Here is a 24,180-nt window from a genome sequence, read left to right as displayed (position 1 = left end):
GGTTTCATTAGGGGCAGGTCATGTCAGACCAACCTGATTGCCTTTTACAATCAGGTCACAAAAGCATTGGATGCAGGTGTTGCCATGGATGTAGTCTTTCTGGACTTCAGCAAGGCCTCTGACACTGTCTCCCACCCCATCCTCATTAAAAAACTAGGTGACTGTGGCATCGATGCCTACATGGTCAGATGGATTGCTAATTGGCTGAAGGGTCATACTCAGAGGGTGGTGGTGGATGGGTCATATTCGACCTGGGGGGAAGTGGGCAGCGGAGTCCCCCAGGGCTCGGTCCTTGGGCCCGCACTGTTCAATTTCTTTATCAGTGATTTGGATGACGGGGTGAAAAGCAACCTGTTCAAATTTGCTAATGATACCAAAATTTGGGGTGAGGTGGGCACGGTAGTAGGGAGGGAAAGACTGCAGAAAGACCTGGATAGGTTGCAGGGGTGGGCTAACATAAACAGGATGCGTTTCAATACTGACAAGTGCAGGGTGCTGCACTTGGGCAGTAGTAACCAGCAGCACACTTATAAGATGGGAAACTCCTGTCTTGAGAGCACGGAGGCAGAAAGGGATCTTGGAGTCATCATTGACTTCAAGATGAACATGGGCCGACAATGCGAGGTTACGGTCGGCAGGGCTAACCGGACCCTATCATGCATCCACAGGTGCATCTCAGGTAGGGCCAAGGAGGTGATCCTCCCCCTCTACGCGACACTGGTCAGGCCACAGCTGGAGTACTGTGTCCAGTTCTGGGCACCCCACTTCAGATTTCTGCTGTTTGGTTTTAGGGAAAGGAAAGCAATGCAAATCTGAGCTATCCCATTCCTAAGACATAACAGAATATAAATGGAAACATGAAAAATGACACTTCTCTTTCAAAATGAAACGTGGAACATGCAAAGAGGCAATTCTCTGCAGCCTCTCAGCAGTTTACATTATGTGCATGATTAAAAGGTGCATTGAGTTTAATCAGTTGAGCAGGCTGCTTGACTGAACACTTATCAAGTTCTGTAAGATCAGCAGTGTTAAAGAGCAGAGCTTCTATATCATTTTCATGCTTATAGACAGTGATCACTCTTTTAAGTGCCTGGAACTGATGGCACAAGTGACTGGGTGCCATCCAAATCTCGGGGGGGGGCACCTGCAGAAGCCGTCGACCCTGTCAAGGGGGGCACCAGCCCTACCAACAGCAGTGTCAGCCGTGAGGGGGAGCACAGGCCCCATTAGGGGGGGCACGTGTACCCCTGTGCACCCTCTACCAGTCACCTATGCCTGATGGGAAATGCCTCTCTCTAACCTTCAGTGGCTTTGGATCCAGCTCTCAAGTCATGAGCACATTAATAGGGAAATGTGTAACAAGCTGCTTTTTGCTGCTCCTGTCCACTGCTCTAAAGGCAGCCAGACTGTATATCATCCTCCACTCTGAAGGATACAGAGCTGCCTCACTCCTGCATCAGGCTGCAGTATGTCCCCAGAAAGGTGTGTAATGATATGGCCATAGAACTCCACATGTTGCTCCCTGTAGCAGATGGTACCCAGGTTACATGCTCCTTTTTTTCCAAGGGTAAGACCGAGTATGCCACTGTAAAGTGCTGAACTGTCCTGTATCTGTACAATATGCAACAGGAAAGCTTCTGTTCCACTCATTTCATGTCCTGCACAAATAAGAGCTCCTACCTGAGAGAGTGGGATTTTGCCTTCCTGAGGTAGGAAAGCCAATACCGATAGTGAAACAAGTGTTTTGGACATGCATCCATTTTCTTTGTATCAGTTCACCAAGCAGACTAGCATTTTAACAGTCACCTCACGTGCAATATAAGCCTGATCTCCTCATGTTCCTTCTAACCATTGAAACCACACTGATGCCTGTGGATTTGCATCAAGTCAAATGAAGGGAGAATCATGACAGACAGCCCCCGGTACCATTTTATACCAAACTGTTCAATATATTAGAAATGACTTGCATGTAAAAAATGTTGTTGTTCACTATGAAAGGGAATAGTCTCCATAGCACCTTGAAGGACCAAGCCAGATACAGCTTGCAGTGCCTTGAACAGAGTCAGTGCGAAGGCAGTGGATGACAACCTAGGGACCAGTTTTCTTGCATTGATTTTAGCAGTATTTCAGCAGGGAAATTGGAGCCTGGGTTCTTGCCTCCAAGTCCTGTGCCTAAAATCCTGACCAACTTTTTTTTGTATACACATCTGCTCCTACAATTCTTACCGTCTATTTCCTAAGCAAAGAAGTTTGTATAGGTTTGAGATGAGCATTCAAGTTTCTGGGAGTCTCTGACCAAATCAAACCTTCAAACATTTGGTACTAATGGTCACAAGCATTTGGATCCAAATCAGGGCGTGAAATGGAGGCCCTGATTAAATTGCCACGTCAGATGTTGTACAGGGTAAGATATATTAAACTACTGAAGTTGTATCTGCTTGTGCTAGCAGTACATCTGGCTGCGACAACACCACCTTTGTAATGAAAAAGGAGAGAGAGTCAGCATGAGCATTTTTGAGTTCTAAAAACAAATTTTGGTACCATTGGCTGCGTTCACACATGGTGTGGACATTTGGTTCCCTGGGGACAACTAGTGGCAGCGCACCTTGCGCCACTGCTACTTCTCCCTGGGGAATGCCTGTGCTATCCACACTCTGGCATGAGGCAAGTTACCCCAGGTGGGGTAGGGGAAGCTGGGACCAGCACTGAGCTAGCCCCAGCAGCCTTACCCGGGGGCCTGAGGGCCTACCAGGGCTGTAGCAGCAGCAATTCTGTTGCATAAAGCCTGGCCGGCAACTGCAGTGTGGCTTTAGGCATCCCGGCTCCACTTTTGAGTGGTGTGCTTGTGCACTGCCTGTGCATGCGTTGCTCCTCATTTTTTCTCCACGGGGTTTTTTGATGCCTGGATAGCCAGCAGTCAAAAAAACCCTCCGTGCTGCTCCCTTGCAGTGCAGAGAACTGAACATACCGCATTCCCACACTTGTCTGGACATGGCCACTGAGTTTTTGATATGCTATCATCATAGGCCTTCACTCATTCCTTCAAGAGACACTTCACAGAGTAGACTGAGGCAATGGCTCTTTTTCAAAGAGCTCCACACAAGGTATTCTAAAGCTTTCAGTTACGCTTCCTGTTAAACATGCATGGGAAATCAAGCCTGTCTGAATCAAGGATGTGTACATTTCTCTTGTATGTTGACTTAAATACTTAAGGGCACCTGCACACAAGTGTGGAGGCTGCTCCAAAGCCAGAAATATTATGGCATGTGCTGGCAGTAAATGAAGGAAAACATACAGCAATTAGATGACAAAGGGGAAGGAAAGGGACAGATGCATTTTCTTATAATGTTTCCATTTTTATTTAAATTTGGTGTTGCCAGTAGAATGCATGGGCTGTTCTAAGACCATTGTGCCTGATGAATATTCTGCACTGGTTCGGACCTGCAGAGATCAAACCAGGAAAGCCAAGGCTGCGACTGAACTCCAACTGGCTATAAGTATCAAGGACAAAAAAAGTTCTTTTTTAAATATGTGGGGAGCCGGAGGAAAAGCAAGGGCAACATCAGACTCCTGCTAAACCAGATGGGACAACTGACAACTGATGCCCATGAAAAAGCAAACTTGCTAAATGGGTACTTTGCGTCAGTCTTTCACCAGTCCCAAGGGATGCCCCTGCCCATTATGGGACAGGAAGGCCTGAGTGAGGGAGATTCTTTACCCTCCATCAATGCTGACCTTGTGAAGGAACACCTTGAGAGGCTGGATACCTTCAAGTCAGCTGGCCCTGACAGCTTACACCCCAGGGTACTCAAGGAGCTGGCAAGCATCATAGCTAAGCCCCTGGCACGGATCTTTGAGAACTCCTGGTGCTCTGGTGAAGTGCCCGAAGATTGGAAGAAGGCCAATGTGGTGCCTGTCTTCAAGAAGGGGAGGAAAGTGGGTACAGCAAACTACAGGCCCATCAGCCTCACCTCTATCCCAGGGAAGGTCCTAGAAAAGATTATCAAAGAGACTATTCTCAACAGACTGGCCGATGGCAAAATCCTGAGGGATAGCTAGCACGGGTTTGTTGTAGGTAGGTGTTGCTTGACCAGTCTTATTTCCTTTTACGACCAGGTGACCTATCACCTAGACAAGGGGGAAGAGATTGATATCATATAGTTGACTTTAAAAAAGCCTTCAATCTGGTATCCCATGATCACCTTTTGGCAAAACTGGCCAACTGCGGCCTCAACTTTTCCATGATCTGCTGGCTGGGGAACTGGCTCCATGGTCAGACCCAGACAGTGGTGGTTGATGGAAGTCAATCATCGTGGTGCCCTGTGACCAGTGGGGTCCCTCAAGGCTCTGTCCTTGGGCCTATATTGTTCAACATATTCATTAATGATGTGGACATTGGCATCAGAAGCGGACTGGCCAAGTTCGCCGACAACACCAAACTCTGGGGTAAAGCATCCACACCTGAGGACAGGAGGGCAATCCAGGTTGACCTTGACAGGCTGAAGAAATGGGCAGATGAGAACCTGATGGCATTTAACACTGAAAAATGCAAGGTTCTCCACCTTGGGAGGAAAAATCCATAGCATGCTTATAGGCTCAGACTTGCTACCCTGGCTAGTACTTGGGACAAAAGGAACTTGGGGGTCATGACTGACCACAAGATGAACATGAGCCTTCAATGTGATGCTGCGGCTAGTAAAGCAAGCAAAACACTGACTTGCATCCATAGATGCTTTTTGAGCAAATTCCAGGATGCCATTCTTCCGTTGTACTTATCCCTGGTGAGGCCACAGCTAGAGTACTGCATTCAGTTTTGGGCTCCACAATTCAAAAAGGACATGGAGAAGCTTGAGAGAGTCCAGTGGACAGTCATGCGCATGATCAGAGGTCAGGAAAACAGCTCTTATGATGAGAGGCTGAGAGCTATGGGACTCTTCAGCCTGGAAAAGCACAGGCTCAGGGGTGACCTGGGGGCCAGCCACAAGTTTATGAGGGGCGCTCATCAGGATCTGGGGGAATGCCTGTTCACCAGAGCACCCCAAGGGATGGTAAGATCGAACCCCTCCGTGACCATTTCAGGTTAGACACAAGGAAGAACTTCTTTACTGTCTGAGCCCCCAAAGTTTGGAATAGACTGCCGCCGGAGGTAGTTCAAGCACCTACTGTGAACACCTTCAAGAGACATTTGGATGTCTATCTTGCTGGGATCCTATGACCCCAGCTGACTTCCTGCCCTTTGGGCAGGGGGCTGGACTCAATGATCTTCCGAGGGCCCTTCCAGCCCTAATGTCTATGAAATCTATGAACTCCTGCATTTACTATTAAGGCTAGAACTGTAACTAGAAGGTTTTATGCCCTTGGCAAAACCCTGCTGGAGGAGTGCAGTGGGGGAGCAGGAGGGAGGGTTCAGTGTTACCTTTCCTAGGGACTCAAAGTCCCCAGCCTCTTCTGGTATGGAATGGTTTCCCTGGATCCAGTTGCTGCTGTTGCTACAACAGCAGCGTAGAGTGCCTGCATCCAGCTGCTGCTGCTATAGCACTGCAGACTCCCCAGGGAGCTGCCATCCAATGCCCCCTCTAATGGTGCCTGGGACACTTGCCCACCCCACCATTTCACACTACTGATTAAGGCAGCCTCTTTGTTGAGATTGGTGCTTGCACCCCTGGAAGCCTATAGTAGTTGTCATGGGGCAAATTTCTTTCATCCCTTGAAGGAGCAGCAGCATGGGCAAAATAGTATTAGAATTATATATGACTGCCCAGGTGCCTCTTTACTATTTACCAGCTACATTCATTCCCCTCACCCCCACCTCCCCGCCTGTCTCTCACCCAGTGACTCCTCAATTTACATCTTCACTGACTGGCTTTCTTGCATGCATACCAGCCTCTGGCTTCTTTACTATTCATTCCATCCAGGAAGAGCACACACCAACTGTAGATGCTTCCTCAGCCTGATTAAGGATATTTATACCCGAAAGCTTGCAAAAAAGAATTTTTCCAACTATTTGATTTGGTCTAATAAAAGATATCAGATTGATCCAAAGAACCTTGTCTGCCTATGTCCTTAGGCCAACACGGCTACAACCTATACCCCTGAGGACTATATCAAGGCATTGGGTAGTTTTAGGGAATAAATGGGCAGAACTTATAAGTAAAGAGACTACATGAGATGCCATTGTGCAGTCATTACTGCACATTTATTTAGTACTTGTATTAGCAAGTAATAAATAAGTTTGCAGTAACCAGAGTTACTGTGCAGTAGTGCCGGTGAACGTCTTTTAGATGGCACTGAGCACTAGCCTGCTAATACTGTGCAGTAGTGTATTAGCACTGTCTGTGCTGTGATATGCTACTATGCAGGATTTTTTAGCTACTGCACAATCAGCATCTCATGTAGACACATCCAGAGTATCAGAAATCACTGCAGCAAATGGAAAGTGTGCCTGAGGCCAGATCTCTGTTTATTTAACTTACATCAGTAGTCCTGGAATGGAGTAAAGGAAGGCCACAGACAGAAACACCTTTAAATCATTTTGGAAGGGGAATAGGAACGTGTGCATCAGGTGCGTGGGAAAATGCATCAAACATTCTGATTGTATTCTCAGTGTGCATATGCATGCATTTGTAGCCCTTTTATAAGAGCAGTAATTGTTACATTCCAATTGTTGTGTGTGAAAGTTTTGAGAACAGTTTAAATGTAGGAAAACTGCTCCAACTTTAACACCGCATCAAGCATTAAGATGGAACAGTTTTGCTAGATTTGAAACATTCTCTGCTCATTCACACATAAGAATTATAACATAGCTTTTGAACCTTTTGAAAGGGCTCCAAGTGCACATGTGTCCACACCCTTAAATCTGTCTGCTCGTTTTGTATAAATGAGCTAAACCACTTTGTCATCTAGCCTGTGGGAAGAGCCCCACAGGCTAGATGACAAAGTGCCAGGGGCTATATCTGGCTTGTGAGCTGGGGGTTAAACACCCCTATTCTATAACAAGTAGGATTTTGCTTGCTGTAGAATGAGATGATGGTCTCTTCCTGGTGCCATGTTCTTTTAATTGACTAGCTATTAGACATTTTGTCACATGAAGGCAAAAAAGATCAAGATGATTTGTAAATATAGGCAATGTATTTTTTAACTGATTTGAGTAAGAAAGAGATGATTTGTTATTCATACATTATTGCAATTTTTTAAATGAGTTATTTCATAAAATGAAAGAGATCCTTAAGAAACAGAATACTGATATATTCTAAATATGCATGTAAAAGTCACTCCTTCATCCTAGTGTCTGCTTATATATGGGTGCCACTGTACTATTTAAGGTGCACACACAACTATGGCAGAGAGGATGCATCATCAGTAGCATTAAAATGGCTTTCCATCATAAACTGCCACTTCTTATACGGGGCACTCATTTGGCTTGTTTACAATATTGTTTTATTTTGTTTTTTTAAAGATGGGTTGCTAGAGAAGATCTGCAGACTGGCATCAGAAATATGTAAAATACTTTTACAAAAGTTATGGTCAAATGCAATGGGCTTCTTAAGCCCAACTGGCCAAACGTATACTTCTTTTTAAAAAAGGTCAAACCAGCACACAATGGAAGATTTGAGTTATGATAACATTTATTTTTACCCTTTTTAAAATTTTGTAAAAGCTATTTTGTCTAGGATACATTTGCAGTTGCAGTAGAGGAAAGTTGGGTTTTTTTAGGACTTGCTTACACAAAGGCCTAGTGAAGTCAGTGGGAATTTTTCTGAGGAAAAAAAAGTATGGAAAGGCTCAGCTCACAGAATGAGCAACCACTGGAAAATGAATCAACACTTAACAATAAGCACACATGATTCTGATCAAAGAAGAGATAAAACATTGCATGCATGTTGCAGTGCCTGGCCTATGACTGGCCATTGGTAGGTGCTACCACAATAATTATAACAGCAAATATTTAAAATCTATTGAATTCATGACATTTCAACAGAAGCACTGAGGACCTGTAATAGATACTCACTATATTCATAAGAGTGAGGAGGTAGTTTTGAACATGTTCTTTGCCATGAAACCGGACCACGGAGTCATCCACTCCTAGAAGCACTTCAATGTTGTAGTCATTGTGTCCTGCATGTCTACGGCGTCTCAGTGATTCATTTAGCTGATGCTCTACATTACTGTACGTGGAATCCAGGCCCGAAAGGCCCCCAAGAAGAGATTCTATATTAAAAAAGAAAGAAAGAATGAACATAGTGCTTAAAAATCTATCTTCACTTTGCACTAGAAGTTTCCTCCTGTATATTGTATGCACATTATTCAGATTAAAACAAACCCAGAGGAAGTTTTAAGTAGCAGAAAGGAATAGGCAAATTAGTGAAAGGTACATGGGTTCTAAAATGTATTATATGAAACTTAGCTTCAGTAGGTGACACCTGTGCTTCTTTGTCATAACTTAATATCTGCATAAGGGAGAAGAATTGCAGACCAAATAATTAGATTCTGCAAAACAGAACCTTTTTTCTAAAACCTAGAGGTATCTACAGAAATCATCCTGCGATACGGTGGTATAAGGGATTTCACTGGCACTGATTTGGAAGTGTTTGCACAGTTCACTTGTGGCTTCACAGTTATGAAAGCCATGGTCATCTTACACTTATGCTGACAAATGATCAATCGGCCCATCATATGTTTCTACAATACAACCTAATTAGAAGACATGAGATAACACCTGTATCCTGCAACTGGAGGGAAGGAGGGAGGGAAGAAACATTTGTCTGCCTTTTCTTCTGTTTTTATATTGTAACAACACCTGTTAGAAATTGCTCCAAAGTAGGGAGTTCTTGGAAGACATGGATCAATGGGGAGGGGCTACATGAGAACCAAAGATGGGTGACAAATATAGACTAGTACATGTTTAGGAACATCACATATGTATTATGTTGTCAATCTAGTTACTAATACAGGGCCAGATTTTTCTAAGTGCTCAGCACCCAGCAATGCTTGTTTGTGAAGGCTGCCCCTATGGCACTCTTCCCTTTCGAAAATCTGGCCCACATAAAGTAAAAGAAACTGCAAAGAGCAGGATGACAAAGCTCAAGATCTATAAAAATACTGGCCAATAGATAGTATAAAATCACCAACCACTGTTGTTAATTGTAGAAAATTCTATTTGCCAAAGTTTGATGGTTTAATTTAACTTTCTCTCTTTTAAAGATACTAACTTGGATGAAAGTCAAAAGAACACAAACTTCTATGGATTTCTGAAAGGAACGCCAGGATTGAGACAAATTTGAGAGCTTTTAATTCACTTAAGGGGACATCTTTAAAAGTTTATCAAGTGTGCCTGTGCTTCAACTAGTGTCAGAAGCCAAAGGTGCTATTTCTCCCCTTCTTGATAGTAGAAAGAAACAGCATAATTGTTTTTAGAAATTGAAGAGAAAAATGTGTGTTGGCCGACAACGTGACTGTTAAGCTTTAGCCACCTGGCCCTCACTGAAGTCAAGGCCTATAGATGCTTAAGTAATAAGCAACACTAAAGCAACTTCTCTCATCTCTTACAAAGCAGGTCAGGAGCCAAGTCTTCACACAGGACCAGGCAGTTCCTGCTCCCATGGTTATGGCACAAGGTCAAAGAGAGGCTCCTGTCTTTATACCCTTGCTCCCACATTCCTGCATGGCTACCCCTATGAAGTCTACAGACCTCTAAAGCAGCAAGGGCCAAAACCTCAGCAGGTATTTAGGTGCACAATTCCCATTGATCTAAGAGAGACCTACATACTGCAGTGAAAATAATCTGGGCCGCAGGCTGGATCCAGCTCACGGAGCCTTTATATCAGGCCTGCCAGACTACTGGCAGGGCATCAGAAGCTGAGGGCATGGCCAGCTGCAATTTGGTTTGCTGTTGTCTCTCCCCACCAAGACCTGAAGCCACTGCTGGACTCCTCCCCCAGGCCTCTGGACCTGCTGCAGTCAAACCCCTCAGTGCTGCCACTGCCCCCACTTAGCTCCCCCCCTTCACACAGGGCTGGAGGTTTTTAATTCCACTCCCTCCCACACACCAGGCTGAGAGTCCTTAACTTCCTGGCAGCATCGGGGGTGGGAGGTCGGCCCAGCTGGGTTGACTATCCGCTCCCCACCCAATCGCAGTGCTGGGTGGGAAGTCAGCCCAGCTGGGCTGACTTCCCGTCCCCAGCGAAACATCGAAACAGCATCAAAATGGCCTTTTTGTTTTGATGGAACAGAACGGAAGAGCTGTTTCTAATCAAAATGAAATTCGAAACGGAATGCTGTTCTGTCAAACCATTGAAACTGAAGGCGAAATGGAACGGTGCCATTTCGCACAGCCCTACTGACTGTACTATTATGACGATGGGGAGACAGTAGTATTATGAGAACATTATCATTTGTATTCCCTGTCTGGGTGCAAGGAGGTTAGAGAAGAGACTATATTTCTCCTCCCCAAAGAAGGCCAAGTTGCAATACCAACAAGCTGGATTTTCACACACATCAGGCAAGACTCCTGGGGAAGCCAATGGGAATTTTGCCTGTGTAAGGACCACAGATGTCAGGCTGACATTACTAAATATCTTTAAGAACTATGCTGCAATTCATCTTCAACTGATTCAGCTACTGGCTCATTAGCTGGGAAGTTTGTCCTTTCTAGTTATCCCAACGGTTCAGTAACACATAAATAACTCTCCCCATTCCCCACATCAAATAGTAAGGTTTCCCCCAAGTTGTTTTCAGAAGCTGTAAGCCGCCACTGTGGGTGAGAGACCAACCGTGCAAACAGCTTTACAATTCAACCGCAAGTCCTTTCACACTCAAGAATGCGAACACTGTGATAGCACACAAGTGGGAAATTCATACACAAGTTCCAGTTCTAAAAATTGCTGCTGCTGGCAAAGCTGCCGAGTGTGATGTCCAATGGAAATATACTAGTAATGTCATCGTATCATTATGCCTGCTGCATGAATGGAATAGTCTGAATAATCATCTCAGAGAGAAAGAACTTTTTGCTCTGGGCAGCACCTTTGGTTTGGCTACTGCTTCCCTCCTTAAATAGGTGGTTTTGTGGTTAGGAGGAAGAGAACCCTTTTCTGTATGTGTGTGTGCGTGTATGTGTGTGTGGGTAGGAGGAATCAAAAGCAGTTATTCCCCCTAATAGGCAGCTACTTTCTGTACAGTGAATATACAGTGTACACTATATTTCCCTCACGTATCCAAAGCGAGTATTCTCAATTATGCCTCAAACGTGAGAAAAAATATCTCCCACACCAGGAAGATAAACAGCAATCATCGCCGGCCAAGATTTCTAGAAGTGATCAGGGGTATAGCTTGTAGCCGTGTTGGTCTCAGAACATAGGCAGACCCAAGGTTCTTTGGGTAAATCTGGTATCTTTTATTAGACTAACTCAAATAGTTGGAAAAAAAAAATCTTTTTTGCAAGCTTTCGGGTATAAATACCCTTCATCAAGCTAAGGAAGCATCTGCAGTTGGCATGTGCTCTTCCTGGATGGAATGAATAGTAAGAAGCCAGAGGCTGGTATCCATGCAAGAAAGCCAGTCAGCGAAGATGTAAATTGAGGAGTCAGTGAGTGAGAGAGGCTGCGGGGGACGGAAGGGGAATGAATGTAGCTGGCAAATACTGGAGAGGTACCTGGGGAGTTAGATGTCAGGCAGGTTACAATGTGTCATAAGTCTAAATTTAGTCCATGATTTTTTGTATCCAGGAAGTTGATAAACTGAAATTCATAGGCTCATCTGTGAAAAGTGTTTTTTAAATTCCTTTTGAGGATTAGAAATGAGGGATTGGAGAGAGAGTGGTTTTCTTGTGAGAAATGTGCCTCCACTGGTAATTGGGTATTCTTGTCTTTGATAGATTTCCGGTGTGCATTCATTTTGCTACACAGTTGTTGTTTGGTCTCTCCTATGAATTTTCCATCAGAGCATTTGGTGCACTAGATGAGATATATTACATTTCTGGAGGTGCAGGTGTAAGATCCAGGAATGCTGATGGCTCTGTTGTGGGGTCTAGTAATTGTGGGGGTGGTGGAGATGTGTTGGCAGGTTTTACATTTCTTGTCATGGCATGGTCTGGATCCATTCGGTGTGTTGCGGGCCATAGGAATTTTGCTTCTGGAGATGAGGTTAGCGAGGTTCAGTGCTTGTTTGAAGGCTAGGATGGGTGGTTCTGGGAGGATCTCTTTAAGAATTGTGTCTTCTTCTAATATAGGTTGCAACTGTTTGAGGATTTTTTGTATATGTTTGAGAGAGGGGTGATATATCATAACCAGAGGTGTGCAATTTGTGGAGTTTCCTTCTGTACTGCAGTAATTCTTGACATGGTATCTGGGTGGCTCTTTCGAATGTGAAATCTATCTGTTTGGAGAAGTGTCCTTGTTGAGTGAAAGCCTTTTTAAGATTTGTGAGGTGGTAATACCAGGTATTCTCCTCAGTACAAATTTGGTGGTATCTGAGGACATGGCTGTATATCACAACTTTCTTGGTGTGTTTAGGGTGATTGCTGGTTTTGTGCAGATACGTATGTTGGTCTGTGAGTTTTTTGTATAACGTGGTCTGTATTTTACCATGCTGGATACTGATCATTGTGTCTAAAAGGGAGATGTTGGTGCTGGAGTATTCAAGAGAAAGTCGGATGGAGGGATGGTGATTGTTGAATGTCTGATGGAACTAAATCAGAGATTGCAGGTTTTCAATCCAAATGATGAAGATGTCATCAATATATCTTAAGTATAGCAAGGGATTGAAAGAGCAGTCCTTGAGGAATTCTTCTTCTAGATGGCTCATAAAAAGCTTGGCATACTATGGGGCCATTTTGGTGCCTATAGCTGTGCCCATGGTCTAGAGGAAGCATTAGTTATTAAAAGTGAAATGATTTTAGATGTTTGGCTTGAGATAAGTGACCAGTGATTTTATATGTTTTCATCTAAAATCAGATTAGATGTTTAGTGATTTCAGAAGTGACCAGTGATTTTAGATGTTTGGCTTGAGATATCTTAATGGCCCTGATTTTCCGAAAACACTAAAATGCAATAGTACCTAACTGCTATTTACAGAAGCAGTTATATGTTGTGTTTTGCCTAATGAATATTTTTTCAGATGCCCCATCTCCTTCCTGGCCCATGCTGGTGCAGTGGGATTCAGGATTTCATAAGGAAAGGTCTGACATGGCTGAAAAGACAGGAAAACACTGATCAATACCAGTGTGAATTTGTCTATTCATCAATTAGCAATGGCAATTAGCAATGACACAATGGGCGTGTCTACACATGACGCTACATCACTGTAGCAACATGCTACGGTGACGTAGAGTCTGGGGGCAAGAACCATGACACTGCAGCTATGTTGCCATAGTGACGCACTACCTCATTAAAGCACATCGCTATGGTGACATAGTACCTAAAAATAACCATGTGCAGCACACACAGCACAGGAGAAAATACTAAATGACAGTGCAGTAACAGTGTCATAACGACATGTGTAGAGACACCCAATAAACACTGTTCTTTCTAATATACATACTCAATCTTTTAAAGCAGTGGTTCTCAGCCTTTTTTTGTACCAGGGCCCAATTGTAAACATCAATGGCCATTCCCGACCCAGTGCCCCACCCTCCCAACCCCCTGCCTCCCACCCCTAGGCCCCAGCCCCGCAGGAACTCTGCCAGCCTGCAAGGGAAAATCTGCAGTTTCCCATGTTATTCTCCTTTAAAATAGAATCAATTTTTAAAGCTTGTTGATCCATTTTTTTAAAGTTTGTTTGCAACCCTTTCACATATTCTTGTGACACACTTTCAGGTCGTGACCCACAGGTTGAGAAACACTGTTTTAGAAGATCTCTAGCTACAGAGCCTTTAATGCAAGCTCTGCAATGGACATGAACTCTGAAGAATCTATGACATATAAATGGTTTATTTCCTCAATGTTTCCAATGACCCAGCATTAACTGGGGGTGTAGACAGAAGTGCAGCTCTCTGCTGTTAACTGAGAATGCTTTGCAGGAAGTGTTCTGAGTTACAAAGATCCCCCAGACCAAACAGAAGTTCACTGTTGGTTCCAAGAAGGGTATCTACTTGCTGGCTGCCAGATTGCATCTGGCTTCCCCTAACAATAGCCCCTACTCCCTGTTAGGTTGCAAAGTTTTCAGAATGGGAGAGGGGAAAGGTAGCACCGGGAGCTTATTCTAGGGGTTCCCCAGCAAAAACTGCAGCATGGGGTGGGTGAACTGGTGCCCCCCCACCTCTGGGGGGGGGTGCTCCAATACATCTGCCTCACCCTCCAGTGAGGACTGAAAACCCCCCAGACTGAACACCCTCTGGTCGCTTTCCCCCCTCCCATTCTGAAAACAGCTTGAGACCAGGAGGCAGTGCAGACACAAGTTGTAAATGCTGTTTGAAATGTCTTCATCTGACCCCTCATGCAATGTAGAATCAGATTTTCACCCAAATGGCCATTTTTTAAGCTGTCTGCAGGTGTGCACTTGTGTTTGGTCATGGCTATAAACTGCTTTCTGTGACCATATTGGGTAAAAATAGTTACTTCTGTCTGTGCCCAAAGTGATCCTCCAGTCAGAAAATAGGCAACTCAGGGCTGCATGTATTAAGGACAAATCTGGGTTTACAAAGGTTGCATGCTACGTTCATTATCAGTCTTATCAGCAGCCTGCTAGGGCAAATCTCACGTATACAGAGATGTAGCTAGCTGCATTAGTCTAAAGTCAGGCAGAGGTAAGATAGATGTGCACCTTTACAGACTAACTCATACATACATATAACCCACCCAACTTTTACAGTGACAGAGCTAATCATTTTTCCCAAATGCCTTTGGAAATTCTGCTTTCCCAAGGGGCCAGAAGCTGCTGGACACCAGTTAAGATCAATCGGAGCAGGGATTCCTCCATCCCCTCTGCCTTACAGAGACACACAAGATTAGCTAGCAGACCACATGCTGGCTATGGTCCATGCTATGCAGTTACCCTGTGCTGGGCTCCATATTGCCACAGCTAGATTGCTAAAAGTACCTGAGTTGGCTAGTTTAAAACTAAAATCTATCTAGATATGCCTGTAGCCTTAATGAGAATCTGGCCAAAATTTTCTGGGAGTATCCCATTACTTCAAAGCATGATTTATTTTATACTAGCCTTAAAACAACAGGGTTTAAATGTAAAGCTTGTTAAAGACCTTCTTCCCAACGGACTTTTAAAGCACCTTTTAATCTCTGCTGGTACCAGCAACCCTAAAGTTCAGTCAAGGAGCACCAATGAGACAAATGCTGGGGTTCGTGGCACTGCATGATACATACAGAACAAAAAACATATTAACCACATAAATTTCCCAGTTCCACTTTCTGGTATCCTAACAAATTCACAGATATAAACTGAAACCCCAAAAGATGCATAGTTTATTATTCAGGTCAGATTCTGCTCTGAGCTACATCTTTGTTAAGGCCACACTGTTTCTCTATCGGGAATTAGCTCTTCCTTGTTTGGATTCATCTAGCAGGTATAGCCATGTTTCCCAAAACAGTTGCTGACCATAAACAAAACTGGGCAAACTCAAAGTGTTGTTTGCTCAGGGCTAAGCTTAAGATACTCTTCCCTACTTCATTTAAATAAAGATAGGCCTGTCAAGGAAAACTAGCCCTTGCTCTTTCACCCCCTCGAATTTAGGAAACTATCATACACTTTATAGCAAAGCAAAACATGGTGTGTGTGTGTGTGTGTGTGTGTGTGTGTGTGTGTGTAAGGTCCATTCTATCACTTGTAGCAAAAGGGAAGATGGAAGTAGGAGGAGAAACCCTTTTTCACTCCTGGAAGAAGGACAGCAAAAATCCTATTCCTTTCTAAGGCAGTTGATGTTCCTTCACTGGAAAGCAGCAGTAGAGACTACACAGAATAAGGTTGTGAAGACAAACATAGTTAGAGTACGTGTTTAACCAGAATCTCTTGTTGCTGCCATGTTGCTGAGTGCATTCTGCCCCACACTTGAGAACCCAGAGCCATGCTGATAGAAAAGGGAGGGCAGGAAGCTTTCTGTGGAGATACAGATATCTGCAGTATTTCTCTGGGGATCTAGATGTGTGTTCAGAAAGCCACGACCCCTGAACAAGTCAAATAAACTCTACCTTCCCTCTCAAATGTTATGACGGAAATGCTGCCAGTTACAGCCCAAGCCATCACATTTTACTGCATAAATGTATCCCTCCTGAGAGCTTTCTGTTGTCTGGCTTTAGAGTCACATGGCTAAAAGAAACTCAGAGAAAATGTGGTCCAAATCCCTGATCAGGGCAGAAACATTCTTGTCCAAACCATCCCAAACAAGGGTGTATCTAACCCCCTGCTCTTAAAATCTGCTAATGTTCAGAATTCCACAACCTCTCCAGGTTATCCGTTCCAGTGTTTAACAGCTCTCTCAGGTTGAAAGTACTTCCTAATATCCAAATGACATCTCCCTTGTTGCAATTTAAGCTTATCACTTATTGTCCTGTCCCCTGTGGACAAGGAATATATCCAATAGCCATATGAACATATACTGAGATTCCCTAGTCTTCTTTTCCCCAGACAAAATAAGCTCAGTTCTTCCAACCCTTTTCCTCATCTGTTGTTTTCTAGACCTCTAATCTCCTTGGCTGCCATCTTTTCCCACTGAATCATGTCTTCCTTGAAATGCATTGCCCAATACTAGACACAGTACTTCATACAAGGCATCTCCATAGCTTCATAGAAAGGAAGAATCACATCCTATGACTTACAGGTGACATTCCTGTCAATATATACCCAGTATGCTGTTGTCTTTCTTCTGCAACAAGAGCACGCTATTGACTCATGTTCAGCTTGCAGTCCACAATATAAACCACAAGTCATTTTCTTCAGTAGTGCAGCATAACCATTCATTCTCCCGTCTGTATTTGTGCATGTAATTCTTATACACAGAACCTTGCACTTGTCCTTATTGAATGTCATGTTTTATTTCAAACCATTTCTCCAATTTAGCAAGGTTATTTTGGAACCTAATCCTGTCATCCAAAGTGTTTGCTGTTTCACTTGGGAAGTGCTACTTCCAAGTTTGTCAAATGTGCTCTCTCTTCTATCCTCCAAGTCATTAATGAAAATACTGAACAGCACCTGACACAGAACAGACCACTGGGGAATACCATTTTATAGCTCCTCCCAATTAGATATCAAACCACTGACGACAACTCTTTGAGCACAATGATCCAAACAAGTATGCAGCTACCATGCAGTAGTTTAACTAAGGCTGTATCTAGGTGAAAATTATGGGAGACAGCATCATGGCAGACAGGCTGAAAGTTACTAAAGTCAAGGTATATCACATTCATTGCTCTGCACTCCATCTACAAAAAACTCAACTATTCTATTTCGTCTGGAATACTGGAGTAGAAAATTCTAGTTTTCTATTATTAAACTGATGGGCCTGGTTTATGGCCGGATACATTATGTCAGTTTAACCTCAGGGACATAGTAACCAATCAAATATGTATTCTTAAAAATAATCCCCAACTTCTCCTACATTATTAATATAATTTTGGATTAGCAAAATTGAAAATTAAAAAAAAAAAATCAAACTTTATATATTACAATGTGTTCAACTTAATCCTGCAGCCCTTCCACACCTAGAGTAGTTCCATAGAATCACAGAAAACTAGGGTTGGAAGGGACCTTGGGAGGTCAAAGCAGGATCATTCCTACCTCAGCCATCCTATACAATCACCCATCTAGCCTATTCCAAACAAAAAGGCATGAACAATTCTCAAAAGCAACTACCAGGAATAATGTCCAAAAAATTCAAGAATATTTTAACTCGTGACTAGTAAAGCAGGGGGACGACAGCACTGTCAATGTCCAGCCATGCAAGGAGAGAAAGGAGTTTATTAATATACTCTTCAAGGTTCCAAGACAGAGGACCATGGTTCCTGCTATAGAGGAAAGCAAAAATCCCTATAGTCCATGCCAATCTGGCCTTTATAGGGGTGCACCCATAAAGATTTTTGTGGCTGATACTGATGGCCAATTATTAACAAGCGATATTGGCTAATACCAATCTGACTGCCAATATGCAGCCCAGCAGCAGCATTGGGATGGTAAGTCTGTGGGGGAAAAGGGATGGGGAGAGGGAAGTGGCAAAAAAGGGGTGGGGAGAGGGAAGGGGCATTGGGGGGGGGGGGCAGATTGAGGCACCCACAGTGAGGGAAGGAGTGGGGCTGGAGCAGGGGCTCACCAGCTGGGGGTGGGCAGGGCATGGTATGCAGCCCTAAACAGGACAGGGGGGTGGCTCTCGCTGCTGGCAAAACCCCAGGGGAGGCACGGAGGGCCATGTGCCCCCGGATCTGTGCAGGGCGAGGGTGGGCTGCTACTGTGAGCTGGGGCCAGGGACAGTGACAGGCTCTTCTTGGTAGGGGGGTGGGACTGGGGCTGCACTCAGGCCGAGCAGTGACGGCATTGGGAGTGGGGGCCATGGTGGGGCTGCCATGAATTCTGGAGCGACTATAGCCTCCCCCATTGGCCTCCTTCCAGTGCCACTGCCACCCACACCATACACAGTCCCAACCCAGCCCCCCCCCATGCCAAAAAGAGCCCAGCACCACCCCTGACCTCAGCCTACAGCAACAGTCTGCCCTTGCCCTGCTCACAGATCTGGGGGACACATGCCCCTTCGTGCCTCTCCTGAGATGCACCAGCAGCAGGAGCTGTCCCTGCCCCCAGAGGAGCTTCCTGCGGCTCCATCCCATGCCCCACCCTGCCCCAGCTGGGCAGCGCCTCTCCCTGCTCCACTCCCTCCCTTACTGCAGGGGCCTCAATCTTTTCCCCACCCACTGGACACCTCTTCTCTCCTTTGCCCATTTTTCTCTACAGTTTTATCTGCCCAATGCTGCTCTCCAAGTTGCTGGGCTGCACACACGGACACAGCATTTATTGGTGACATTGGCCACATCAGCCAAAAAAGCCAACTACCAATAATGTCAATTTTGCTTTTGCTGGTGCCGATACACCCGAACTGATGTACTGATGCACCTCAAGTCATTTAGTTAAAAATTCCTTCCTGATCCCAACTGTGTGGATCAGTCTTATCCTGAGTGGAGGAGCAAGACCCTCTAGCCAGAAACCACTGAGATTAAGTCCCAGCATTCCAAGTCAAAAACCCCAGCGCTGGCAAGACTAGTTGAGGGACTGCAGGATTTAAGTTTTCATTTTCTTTGCTGTATACACATATCACTCAGTAAATTTAAACTGGCCATTTGGCTCTCTTTTTGAGAGAGCTACCTAAACTAACATACTGTGACCATTGCCAGCTACCCTTCTGCAAATATCTTTTATGCCAGTTTGAAGACATTTGGAAGAGGTGTGGAACAGAGCACATCCACACTGCATTAATTTAAAATTGGCCAAAGGCTTCCTGGAGATAATAGTCAACTAACATACTTTAGACCAGGGAGTACTTGAGAAGGCCCTATGGGGTATGCATGGGTGGGCGGGGATGGAGTGCCACCACACACCATCCTGTGCTGCCATGCAGGCACTGCCTGACCAGCTGAATGCGGCGGGCGGGGGAAGGTTGCACATGACGGCTGCCACCATTCCATGTCCGGCCACACGTCACCCTGCCCACACCCTCCCCCTGCTCCGTGTCCAGCTGCGTACCACCCCCCCTGCCCCGGCATTGGGCTATGCATCCCCCCACACACTCCCCCGCTCAGAGTACCCCTGTCACTCCCCACCCAGAGGCCAGGTGTACACTACTCTGCGCTTGGCCACTGGGGGATACAATGATCCAAAAAGGTTGAAATCCTCTGCTTTAGAGCATCTTAGAGGCTGTTCTAACCTTAGCAGAAGATGGTGCGACTTCAGAATAAGGATTGTAATAGGCATTAGTTCTATCACTTCACTCCTCCCTTCCACTGTACTGATTAGATCTTAGCATAGGAGAATATTTGGGCCCTTATGAGTATTAACATTAATACTAATTAACATGAGTATTAACATAATCTTATTAACATTTTAAAAAAAGAAACATGCATGCAAGCAAGAGGCTAGTAAAATTGCAAACTCTGTGGAGAACTAGTAAAATTGCAAACTATGTGGAGAACTATAAAAATACTTTATAATTATCTAGCTTACTCATACATGTTTGCACAGCATGCTGAGGACATCCAGACCAGCTCTTTATACAATTGCTAAGAAACTGGAATTCATAAAATGGCTGCTGCAAGCATGCAACCTAGGGATTTACACTGCACCCCATACCTCTGGGTATCTCTTCTGCAATGACTTCTCTCAGCCCAGGATATGAGAGCGGTCATATGGCCCAATTATTCAAACCGTTTACACCAGGGTTGTCAAATATATGTCCCCCACAGAGCCATGTCATCTGGCCCATGGGAATCTTAGAAGGGCTTGGACCTGCCACTGAAATCCAAGATATGGAGCTCTGTTGAGGATGCATGTCAGTGGTGGGGAGCGAGTGACAGCAGTATTAACCACTGCAGCTTCCTCATACTGCCAGAACCTGAGGAACCCACAGTCTGGATCCAGCCCAGGGAACCAAGTGAATTAATTTGACATCTTTAGTTTAGAAGGTGAAGAGAAGAAATGGTAGCATTAATTTGTTGTGGCAGATAAAATGAGAGCATCAGTTAAAACAGTGTTCAGCTCCTAACTATTAATTCCTTGAAGGAAACTGCACCTGTTTCTCACATTTACCCATCCCCCATACAGCACTTGCAGATGACAGTAATTCTAGCACCTGACACTAAAAATGCAACGAGTACTAGCAGTAATTTAGGTTCTAGTAGTGTTTCTAGTGTCTAATATTAAATAGCACCCCTGTTATGGGGCAACACGTCTTGATCTCCCCTTAGTAAAAAAAGAACAGAAGAGGATTTGCCAAGATTTGGGGCTTTTGTGGAAGACTTATGTTCTGCAAAATCCTCTCCTTACCCCATAACTGCATTTTAAAAGAGAGCCTGAAGTACAAAAATGAATAGCTTGAGTTCAGAGACATAGACAGCAAGTAAGATAGATATAAGGAAAGAAGGAGAGTGAGGTCAGTATGCTGGCAACAGAAGAAGGTGAGGGCCAGAGTTCTGTTGCTTAATATGGAAAAATGAGGTTATTCTGTGCCGGCGTGCTAGAACACATGGTTGGAGTACAACTGAGTGAGAACAGGTGAATGATATAATCTACCCTGAACTGTTAACACAAGGGTTGAGCCCAGCATTGGCCTAGAACCCTGCACTGAACAGAAATTATGAAAACACCTGTACTCCACATACAGAATCCTTCCTGCTCTAAGTTGATTGGCTCACACACTTGGGCTAGGGACAGACATTACACATAAATCAGTTTAAGTGATCAGAAACTGGTTTAAACCTGTAACAGAACAGATGTTCAGTGCACGTGAACCAGTTTAAAAATTGCTGAAACTGGTCTGAGATAAACCTAGTTGAATGTAGTATCAGGCTTAACTGATTTGGGTCAAACCAGTTTATGCAATGTCTGTCCCATACCCCTTGCTGCTTTAGGTTAAATAAGATTCCCCCAGCATCCCGACATGCTCTCTGGGATGGGTGGGGCTCTCTGCTTCACAGCATGGCTGGCTCCTCCCCTCTTCTCCCTGGCTGCAGCTCTGGCAGAGACTGTAGGAATCTTCCTGGCTTCTGCTCTCTCTCCCTTTCTCCCACCCTCCCCCATCCCACTCTGAGCAGGGATTCCTCCATCCCCTCTGCCTTGGCTATGGTCCATGCTATGGCAGATGGGACAAAGGCAGAATCAACAGGTAGCTGGTAATGTCCCTCTGTTGTTTTCTTAATGGGGTGATAAATACTGTGTTATCAATTCACTGCTGGGCTGGTCAGGAGGCGGGGAACCTCTCCCTCCCTAATCAGAGCATCCTACCAGAGCTTAGCCATGCCCCCTCAGCTCAGCATTATGGAAGGGAAGGGAGGATGGCTCTAGTGCCTCTGGCTTTTAGCCTGAGCCACTGCAGGTATGTGCCTGATTTTTTTCAATCCAGAGGGGATGTCTGTACAGTCACAAACTGGTTTAGCCTAGCCAGGTTAGACTAACGTGGAAAGATTGAATCAATTCAGGCTCAGACTTTTTGAAAGGCTATCCCTAGTCTTATTGTTAACTACACATTTCAGACTTCTCAGCAGTTGGACAAAGAGGCAGAGTCAAAGCATACATTCAACTACATTCTGATCCACTTTCAAATTTCCGAGAATAACGCATCTGATAATCTCCTTTTAAAACTAAAATTAATTATTCTTTTTTTCTGAAAATACAACTAACTTTTTTTGTCATCAGACTCTAAGGATGTGTCACAACTTAATTATTTCATAATAAAGATGCAAGGATGATGGGAAGTCAGTTTGTAATGGCCAAAATAGAAGTACATCAATTATTAGCTGGCATTTTAATATATAAAATGTCACTGTGGACAATTATATACTGTACCAGCTGAGAAATTCCATAATAATGGTTCAAAGGAAAGATCTGGGCCAATCCATGATGTCATTTCTAAAGCTGCATTAAGTAACTGTGGCATTTTTCTACTTGTTACCATTGGATGAATATGAGTTTCCATGATTGTGTTCTTCCCAAATTATGGTTTTCCTGATCCTCTGAATTCCTTCAGTGTTCAAGTATACCATTGCGGGTGCTAGCTAGCATTTCCATTAAAAGTTATCCTCTACTTTTTTTGCAGCCTTAATGTTAAAATGTTTCATGCTGGCTTAGGATTTATCGAAGTAAATTATTACTATTTTTCTTTGGGTACTAGTTGGAGTATCTGAGTCTATTCTTTGGGAACAGCAAGACAAAACTTACTGAATCCAGGAAAATGAGCTGAAAGCTGGTTCTACAATCAAACACAAGACAGTGGAGAAATGGGTGACTCACTTAGATGTCCAGGCCAATGGCTATGTTATATCCTGTGGATAATGTATACTAATTCTAGCAAACAGCAATATAAGGCAAGGTAGATTTGTACCTTACAGACTAACTAAAGTATTATATATATAAAAATTAAAATAAAGTTTCATATATATATAATTTATATATCTCACAAGCTTTCTTGAGCTCACTTCATCAGATGCTGTGAAAGGATGTGCAGAAAACAGAGAAATCAGAATACAAAAAGACAAGAAAGGGGGAGAGTGACAGAGAGAACAGAGAGAGAGATAAAGAACAGAAGAGAAAGTGGGGAGGGGGTAGCTCTGGGGCAGGGAACCCAAAAATCAGTAAACCCACTAGAACAAAAGGAGTCACCAGAGCTAACCAAGGTAATATAGCATAAGCTTTCATGAGCTCAACAAAATGTTCTCCTTAAGGATCTGAAGCAGGAATTCCTACAAATAAAATACAACCCCAAAACTCAACCCACTTAAATCAACAAAGACAGATGCAGACACTGCTCTGACCTGCTACAATACCAACCCCGGAACAAGGACAGCAAAGTCTCTCTGGTTCTCACCTACAGCACCCGGCTTAAACACTTTAGTGACATCATTAGTGACCTCCAACCCCTCTTGAAAAAGGATGACCATCTCAAGGTAGTCATGGGAGACAAATCAGTCCTGGCATGTAGGCAGTCCCCCAACCTCAAATGGTGTCTCTCAATCAAGCAACATGATACCTAACTCCCAATCTCACTAAGGCACTAGGCCTTGAAACAAATCCAAATGTCTTCTGTATCCCAACATCAATATACACATCATCACTAGACTGAATAATGCAGACTATAACATCCAAGCTTCATTCACTTGCAACTCCACCAATGTCATGTACACCATCACCTGCTTACAGTGACCTTTGGTTGTCTACATTGGGCAGACAGGGTGATCCCTAAATAACAGAATGAACGAGCACCACTCTGAAACAGTTGTGAAAGACATGCTAGTCATGGCAGAAAACTTCTCTCTCCCTGGACACTCCATTGCTGACCTAGGTGTGGCTGTTCTCAGACAGCAAACTTTTAAAAACTGATTTGAACAGGAAATTGCAACACAAGAAATCATACACCGACTACCGTATGTAAAGCATGGTTTAAACAAGAACTGTGGGTTCTTATCCCATTTCCTGGATTGGCTTTTGTGACTCCTTTGTTCATACGAATTTACTGCCTGTTTGTTGGTCTCTGCCCCCTCCCCTCCC

The 24,180-nt window shown here is 44.2% G+C and overlaps 1 protein-coding gene across 1 annotated transcript in view; it reads right to left on the bottom strand.

The window, feature by feature from the left end:
• The window catches only part of ADAMTS3 (ADAM metallopeptidase with thrombospondin type 1 motif 3), a 294,692-nt gene that overhangs the window by 68,294 nt on the left and 202,218 nt on the right, over positions 1-24,180 (bottom strand). Inside the window, exon 6 of the mRNA XM_025198071.1 lies at positions 8,009-8,208. Coding sequence (XP_025053856.1) covers positions 8,009-8,208 — 200 coding nt within the window. The remainder of the gene's footprint in view (positions 1-8,008; positions 8,209-24,180) is intronic.

This window comes from Alligator sinensis, unplaced genomic scaffold (genome assembly GCF_000455745.1).
Source record: "Alligator sinensis unplaced genomic scaffold, ASM45574v1 scaffold222_1, whole genome shotgun sequence".
In the NCBI taxonomy this organism is placed as follows: Eukaryota; Metazoa; Chordata; order Crocodylia; family Alligatoridae; genus Alligator; species Alligator sinensis.
Note: the sequence above shows the minus strand (reverse complement) of the source record. Positions and strands in the feature narration are given on the sequence as shown.